Source organism: Scyliorhinus canicula, unplaced genomic scaffold, assembly GCF_902713615.1.
Source record: "Scyliorhinus canicula unplaced genomic scaffold, sScyCan1.1, whole genome shotgun sequence".
Taxonomy (NCBI): domain Eukaryota; kingdom Metazoa; phylum Chordata; class Chondrichthyes; order Carcharhiniformes; family Scyliorhinidae; genus Scyliorhinus; species Scyliorhinus canicula.
In genome coordinates, this window is record NW_024056011.1 from 1,046,498 (window position 1) to 1,055,197 (window position 8,700).

At 46.5% G+C, this 8,700-nt stretch overlaps 1 protein-coding gene across 1 annotated transcript in view; it reads left to right on the forward strand.

Annotated features, from left to right (window-relative positions):
- The window catches only part of LOC119961495 (zinc finger protein 585B-like), a 32,350-nt gene extending 24,880 nt beyond the window's left edge, over positions 1-7,470 (forward strand). The window contains exon 2 of the mRNA XM_038788848.1: positions 6,457-7,470. Within this exon, the coding sequence (XP_038644776.1) occupies positions 6,457-7,395 (939 nt within the window). The 3' untranslated portion in view covers positions 7,396-7,470. The remainder of the gene's footprint in view (positions 1-6,456) is intronic.
- Positions 7,471-8,700: the final 1,230 nt, after the last annotated feature.

Genomic DNA, 8,700 nt, shown 5'->3' on the forward strand with positions numbered 1-8,700 from the left:
CGTTCCCCTGAGTAACAAGTATACCGTTTTGGATACTTGTGGGGGGGGGGACTTACCAGGGGTAAGCCATGGGGTACGGGCCTCTGGCACGGAGTCTGTCCCTGTTGCTCAGAAGGGAAGGGGGAAAGGAGTAGAACATTAGTAATTGGGGACTCAATAGTCAGGGGCACAGATAGGAGATTTTGTGGGAGCGAGAGAGACTCACGTTTGGTATGTTGCCTCCCAGGTGCAAGGGTAAGTGATGTCTCGGATCGTGTTTTCCGGGTCCTTAAGGGGGAGGGGGAGCAGCCCCAAGTCGTAGTCCACATTGGCACTAACGACATAGGTAGGAAAGGGGACAAGGATGTCAGGCAGGCCTTTAGGGAGCTAGGATGGAAGCTCAGAGCGAGAACAAACAGAGTTGTTATCTCTGGGTTGTTGCCCGTGCCACGTGATAGTGAGATGAGGAATAGGGAGAGAGAGCAATTAAACACGTGGCTACAGGGATGGTGCAGGCGGGAGGGATTCAGATTTCTGGATAACTGGGGCTCTTTCTGGGGAAGGTGGGACCTCTATAGACAGGATGGTCTACATCTGAACCAGAGGGGCACCAATATCCTGGGGGGGAGATTTGTTAGTGCTCTTTGGGGGGGTTTAAACTAATTCAGCAGGGGCATTGGAACCTGGATTGTAGTTTTGGGGTACGGGAGATTGAGAGTATAGAGGTCAGGAGCACAGATTTGACTTCGCAGGAGGGTGCCAGTGTTCAGGTAGGTGGTTTGAAGTGTGTCTACTTCAATGCCAGGAGTATACGAAATAAGGTTGGGGAACTGGCAGCATGGGTTGGTACCTGGGACTTCGATGTTGTGGCCATTTCAGAGACATGGATAGAGCAGGGACAGGAATGGTTGTTGCAGGTTCCGGGGTTTAGGTGTTTTAGTAAGCTCAGAGAAGGGGGCAAAAGAGGGGGAGGTGTGGCGCTGCTAGTCAAGGACAGTATTACGGTGGCGGAAAGGATGCTAGATGGGGACTCTTCTTCCGAGGTAGTATGGGCTGAGGTTAGAAACAGGAAAGAAGAGGTCACCCTGTTGGGAGTTTTCTATAGGCCACCTAATAGTTCTAGGGATGTAGAGGAAAGCATGGCGAAGATGATTCTGGAAAAGAGCGAAAGTAACAGGGTAGTTGTTATGGGAGACTTTAACTTTCCAAATATTGACTGGAAAAGATATAGTTCGAGTACATTAGATGGGTCATTCTTTGTACAATGTGTGCAGGAGGGTTTCCTGACACAATATGTTGACAGGCCAACAAGAGGGGCAGCAGGGTAGCATGGTGGTTAGCATAAATGCTTCACAGCTCCAGGGTCCCAGGTTCGATTCCCGGCCGGGTCACTGTCTGTGCGGAGTCTGCACGTCCTCCCCCTGTGTGCGTGGGTTTCCTCCGGGTGCTCCGGTTTCCTCCCACAGTCCAAAGATGTGCGGGTTAGGTGGATTGGCCATGCTAAATTGCCCGTAGTGTCTTAAAAAGTAAGGTTAAGGGGGGGTGTTCTTGGGTTACGGGTATATGGTGGATACGTGGGTTTGAGTAGGGTGATCATGGCTCGGCACAACATCGAGGGCCGAAGGGCCTGTTCTGTGCTGTACTGTTCTATGTTCTAAGAGGCGAGGCCACATTGGATTTGGTTTTGGGTAATGAACCAGGCCAGGTGTTAGATCTGGAGGTAGGTGAGCACTTTGGAAACAGTGACCACAATTCGGTGACCTTTACGTTAGTGATGGAAAGGGATAAGTATACCCCGCAGGGCAAGAGTTATAGCTGGGGGAAGGGCAATTATGATGCCATTAGACATGACTTAGGATGTGTTGGTTGGAGAAGTAGGCTGCAAGGGTTGGGCACACTGGATATGTGGAGCTTGTTCAAGGAACAGCTATTGCATGTTCTTGATAAGTACGTACCAGTCAGGCAGGGAGGAAGGGGTCGAGCGAGGGAACCGTGGTTTACCAAAGAAGTGGAATCTCTTGTTAAGAGGAAGAAGGAGGCCTATGTGAAGATGAGGCATGAAGTTTCAGTTGGGGCGCTTGATAGTTACAAGGAAGCGAGGAAGGATCTAAAGAGAGAGCTGAGACGAGCAAGGAGGGGACATGAGAAGTCTTTGGCAGGTAGGATCAAGGAAAACCCAAAAGCTTTCTATAGGTATGTCAGGAATAAAAGAATGACTAGGGTAAGAGTAGGGCCAGTCAAGGACAGTGGTGGGAAGTTGTGTGTGGAGGCTGAGGAGATAAGCGAGATACTAAATGAATACTTTTCGTCAGTATTCACTCAAGAAAAAGATAATATTGTGGAGGAGAATGCTGAGACCCAGGCTATTAGAATAGATGGCATTGAGGTGCGTAGGGAAGAAGTGTTGGCAATTCTGGACAAGGTGAAAATAGATAAGTCCCCGGGGCCGGATGGGATTTATCCTAGGATTCTCTGGGAAGCCAGGGAAGAGATTGCTGAGCCTTTGGCTTTGATTTTTAGGTCATCATTGGCTACAGGAATAGTGCCAGAGGACTGGAGGATAGCAAATGTGGTCCCTTTGTTCAAGAAGGGGAGTAGAGATAACCCCGGTAACTATAGGCCGGTGAGCCTAACGTCTGTGGTGGGTAAAGTCTTGGAGAGGATTATAAAAGATACGATTTATAATCATCTAGATAGGAATAATATGATTAGGGACAGTCAGCATGGTTTTGTGAAGGGTAGGTCATGCCTCACAAACCTTATCGAGTTCTTTGAGAAGGTGACTGAACAGGTAGACGAGGGTAGAGCAGTTGATGTGGTGTATATGGATTTCAGTAAAGCGTTTGATAAGGTTCCCCACGGTCGGCTATTGCAGAAAATACGAAGGCTGGGGATTGAGGGTGATTTAGAGATGTGGATCAGAAATTGGCTAGTTGAAAGAAGACAGAGAGTGGTAGTTGATGGGAAATGTTCAGAATGGAGTTCAGTTACGAGTGGCGTACCACAAGGATCTGTTCTGGGGCCGTTGCTGTTTGTCATTTTTATAAATGACCTAGAGGAGGGCGCAGAAGGATGGGTGAGTAAATTTGCAGACAACACTAAAGTCGGTGGAGTTGTAGACAGTGAGGAAGGATGTTGCAGGTTACAGAGGGACATAGATAAGCTGCAGAGCTGGGCTGAGAGGTGGCAAATGGAGTTTAATGTGGAGAAGTGTGAGGTGATTCACTTTGGAAAGAATAACAGAAATGTGGAATATTTGGCTAATGGTAAAATTCTTGGCAGTGTGGATGAGCAGAGGGATCTCGGTGTCCATGTACATAGATCCCTGAAAGTTGCCACCCAGGTTGATAGGGTTGTGAAGAAGGCCTATGGTGTGTTGGCCTTTATTGGTAGAGGGATTGAGTTCCGGAGCCATGAGGTCATGTTGCAGTTGTACAAAACTCTAGTACGGCCGCATTTGGAGTATTGCGTACAGTTCTGGTCGCCTCATTATAGGAAGGACGTGGAAGCTTTGGAACGGGTGCAGAGGAGATTTACCAGGATGTTGCCTGGTATGGAGGGAAAATCTTATGAGGAAAGGCTGATGGACTTGAGGTTGTTTTCGTTAGAGAGAAGAAGGTTAAGAGGTGACTTAATAGAGGCATACAAAATGATCAGAGGGTTAGATAGGGTGGACAGCGAGAGCCTTCTCCCGCGGATGGAGGTGGCTAGCACGAGGGGACATAGCCTTAAATTGAGGGGTAATAGATATAGGACAGAGGTCAGAGGTGGGTTTTTTACGCAAAGAGTGGTGAGGCCGTGGAATGCCCTACCTGCAACAGTAGTGAACTCGCCAACATTGAGGGCATTTAAAAATTTATTGGATAAGCATATGGATGATAAGGGCATAGTGTAGGTTAGATGGCCTTTAGATTTTTTTTCCATGTCGGTGCAACATCGAGGGCCGAAGGGCCTGTACTGCGCTGTATCGTTCTATGTTCTATGTTCTATGCGGCATGGCCTGAGGCGATTGCCGGAGAACCGCCCCGGAATGCTCCGTCTCCAACCGGCCGAGTTCGCGACGACGTCGGATTCTCATGGTCCCAGCCGTTCGGCAACCTTGCATCATATTCAGTCGGGGAAGGGCCGATCCGCGAGCAGGGAGGGCTTCAATTGGGAGCACTGTAGGGGGGAGGTCCGGGGCATGCGAGCGGCCTAAGGGGATACTACTTTTGCGGTCCGGGTCCTGGGCATGGTCTGCCTTGAAGCACAGCGAGGCCGCTGCTGGTCTCACCCTGCGCATGCGTGGCCACGGACCCAGCAATCCTCCAGGCTGTATCAGAATCTAGAGATGGGAGCTATACGCTGCCTCCCTGCTAGTCCCCGACTCCCTCCCTTGGAGCAGGGAATCAGTGGCTGTTTTGTGCCAATTTTCCTGGCATAAAACACCAACTCTTGCACGCTGGCGTGGGGACTTGGTCCAGCCCAATACTTTTCATTATACCTCAATGAAAATTAATTTGTACTCCCCTTTGTTCTGGTTTATAATTGAGGGCTGCTCACTTGGATTTATGTATAATTTTTATCCCATCCACCCAATCTTCACAACATAGCAAACAAAAATCACTATTCACTAATTGGGATGATGAATGGCGTGTTCATTAACCGGCATTCCCCGCGGTGGTGAATGTCCCCGATCGACACCGCAGGACAGCAGTGCGCAGGTGCATTGCCTGGGAGTAGTTGGAGCATGCGCAGTGTGTGATGCCGCCTGGGAAAGAGACGCTTCTTTGTGTCCTCGGCAGCGGGTAAGGATGTGGAAATCCGAACGAAGCGATAGAGCCAGCTCTGGAAGGAGAGAGTTTTTAAACACCGCGTGAAGGCCCTAAACCAGGAATACGTACCTGTAGGTCCTGCGTTTGCAGCTTCGGGTCTTTTTCCCGATAACAGGCCCAGTTTAACGGCCGCCATCTTGATTCAGATGGAGCGGTGCGCATGCGGGGTTGTGGTGACGTCAATAATGGGCGGGGCTTCATAGTCTGTTCCAGGCCAGGTCCTAGTGCCCGGAAATACTTCACAGGCTGCAGGGTCCCTCAGCTTGATTCATTTATTTGTCAAGTTAAAAGGATGATCTCTTTCCTAATGTTCCCAATTAAAGGGCTGGTTTCCCCAGGATATGGCTGACATTTCAGGGACAGTAAATTAACATTTGGCAGAGATATATCTAATGTAGCGGCACGGTTGACAGTGGTTAGCACTGTTGCTTCACATCGCCAGGGACCTGGGTTCGATTCCCACTTGGGTCACTGTCTGTGCGGAGTCTGCACGTTCTCCCCGTGTCTGCATGGTTTCCTCCCGGTGCTCTGGTTTCCTCCCACAAGTCCTGAAAGATGTGCTGTTAGGTAATCTGGAGATTCAGAATTCTCCCTGTGTACCCAAACAGGTGCCGGAATGTGGCGACTAGTGGCTTTTCACAGTAACTTCATTGCAGTGTTAATGTAAGCCTACTTGTGGCAATAAAAAAGAATATGATGTTCTGAAGGTTTGTCTTTGGATTTCTCTACACAGTGAGCAGCGAAGTCTGGGGGTCATTGATTATATTCAAACACGGGTTTGACAGATATTTGATGGACAATAGAGTTAAGGGTTATGGGGTTCAGGCAGGAAAATAGACAGAAAGCTGAGCTGAGGAGGGATTTATTCACTCAGGAAGTGGTGAAGCTTTGGAATTCTCTGTCCCAGAAGAATGTGGAGCCTCAGTCATCAGGTATGTTCAAGACAAATATTGATAGGTTTCTAGATATTGAAGATATCGAGGGATATGGGGATTGTGTGGGAAAATAGTGTTGAGGTAGATCGGCCAAGGATCTCATTGAATGGTTGAGCAGAATCGGTGGGCTGAATGGCCTACTCCTGCTCCTATTCTAATCTCTGTGTCCTGGTCAGGAAGCAGTGAGCTGAGCTTGGATCTGTCAATCAACATGAATCAGCACCTTCAGGAGAATTGGGAGGGTGAATATTAAATACAGCAGAGTGAGAATGGAGGGAGATTGTGTGTGATGGAGATTTACAATGAGAGAGGAAATAATATTCCATAGGAACTAGAATTGTCTGTTCTGAATTTCTATCCTGTACGAACAATGATAACTTTTGTTAATTGTTTTTAAAGGATATTGGAAGTGCTGGAATTATAGACATAATCTCAAACATCATGTCGTGATGTGACAAACTAATTCGATTCCTTCTGATCTGAATATCATCGAGCTCTGAATATCATTGGCGAGAAGGAGAAATGTTTGTCCGATCTATCGGCTTCAGAAGATTTTAAATATGAGTGTGACTGGAAAAGCACCAAGACCCACACAACACACACCCAAGTGAGAGTGTTCCAGTGAATTGATTGAGGAGAGACAGTGAACATGTTCTGTGTGTAGACAAGGCTTCCACTGATTGTCCAATCTGGAGAGACACGAGGAGACCTAAAACATGGAGAAACCGTGGAAATGTGGGGACTGTGGGAAGGGATTCAGAGTCCCGTCTAAGCTGGAGATTCATCAACGCATTCACACTGGGGAGAGGCCGTTCACATGCTCTAAATGTGGGAAAGGATTCACTCAGTTATCTAACCTTCAGGCACACCAGCGAGTTCACACTGGGGAGAAACCATTTACCTGCTCTCAGTGTGGGAAGGGATTCACACAGTTATCCAGTCTGCAGTCACACCAGCGAATTCACACTGGGGAGAGGCCATTCATCTGCTCTCAGTGTGGGAAGGGATTCACACAATTATTCAATCTGCAGACACACCAGCGAACTCATACTGGGGAGAAGCCATTCACCTGCTCTCAGTGTGGGAAGGGATTCATTGATTCATCCAACCTGCGGACACACCAGCGAATTCACACTGGAGAGAGGCCATTCACCTGCTCTCAGTGTGGGAGGGGATTCAGTGACTTATCCAGTCTGCGGAGACATCAGCGAGTTCACACTGAGGAGAGGCCATTCACCTGCTCTCAGTGTGGGAAGGGATTCAATGATTTATCCAATCTGCTGAGACACCAGCGAGTTCACACTGAGGAGAGGCCATTCATCTGCTCTCAGTGTGGGAAGGGATTCACTTGGTTATCCAGTCTGCAGACACACCAGCGAGTCCACAGTGGGGAGAGGCCATTCACCTGCTCTCAGTGTGGGAAGGGGTTCAGTGATTTATCCAGTCTGCGGAGACATCAGCGAGTTCACACTGGCGAGAGGCCATTCACCTGCTCTCAGTGTGGGAAGGGGTTCACACAATTATTCAATCTGCAGACACACCAGCGAGTTCACACTGGGGAGAAGCCATTCACCTGCTCTCAGTGTGGACAGAGATTCCGTGCTTTATCCAGTTTGCAGAAACATCAGCGAGTTCACACTGGGGAGAGACCGTTCACCTGCTCTTAGTGAGTGAAGGGATTACATAGAAAATAGGAGCAGGAAGAGACCATTTGGCCCTTCGCACCTGCTCTGACATTCATTATGATCATGGCTTATCATCCAACTCCATAGCCTAATCCCGCTTTCCCCTCCATATCCTTTGATCCCTTTCGCCCTCAGTGTTATATCTAACTGCTTCTTGAAAGCAAAGAACGTATTGGCCTCAACTATATCCTGCGATAAGAATTTCCACAGACTAACCACTATCTGGTTGAAGAAATTTCTCCTCATCTCATTTCATACCCAGAACAAAGAGGGTCAAATATAATAAACTTATCGTTCTTTAATCTCCTACCTGTGAAGATATTTGATTGTGTTTAAAATCTGACATGGGCAATCTCAAATGAACTCAACAGAACTTATATTACCCAGTGACTCGATTTATTTTGTCAGTCATGTTTGCAATTAAATGTTGTATATTTCAGAGAGTCACATTTTAGGATGAGGACATAAATATCAAATAATATCACGTTTGGAGTAATGAGCAAAATTGTTTGATGTTTTTCAAAGGAACATAAGAATGATATTATTACTGAATGAGAGGAAATCATTTCGCCCTTAGATATTTGCTGGGCGGTCATGTCTACATTTCATAGTTAATTTGAAATCTAATAAAGTAAACTACTTCAGCAAAGTCATCTCTAGAAGGCTTTGTTACACTTTACAAATCCCTCTCTAATAGACAGACTCTGTAAACAGGATGTAGATCAAATGTATTAAATTCTGTTATCAACTCAGAAATAATGACAAGATGCTTCAGCAGAAAAATACACTTTTGTAAATTCAATATGAAACCAATTGCATGATTACATAATGTTTATTTCGTAAACTACACCATCTTCATGTCCAAATCTTCTGGTCATTGGACATGGGGAACATTGTCATTAAATCAAACTGAGCAAGGATTCTGCAGAAACTCCTTTTTCAAAAGCAAATTGGAAGAATAATTGGAATAGAGAATCCTCACGATCACAGAAAGAGAAAGACATTGAGACTAATCGATTTGCTCTTTTTCAATCTATATTTTGATTCGACTTTTATCACTTTTACAGATAACACAACATATTTTCCAAACACCAGTCCAATGGGCTCATTGCCAATCAGCTGTTTTTTCAGTGTACTGGTTATCACGTTCCCCTCACACACCAAATGTCCCATATTATTATTATTCGAAACATTATTGACGTTACACATTAAAATTTGCAGATAAGTTGTATCATTGTTATTTATTGTTCAATAGTTAAACAAATGCATTACCTTGCAAAATACTCT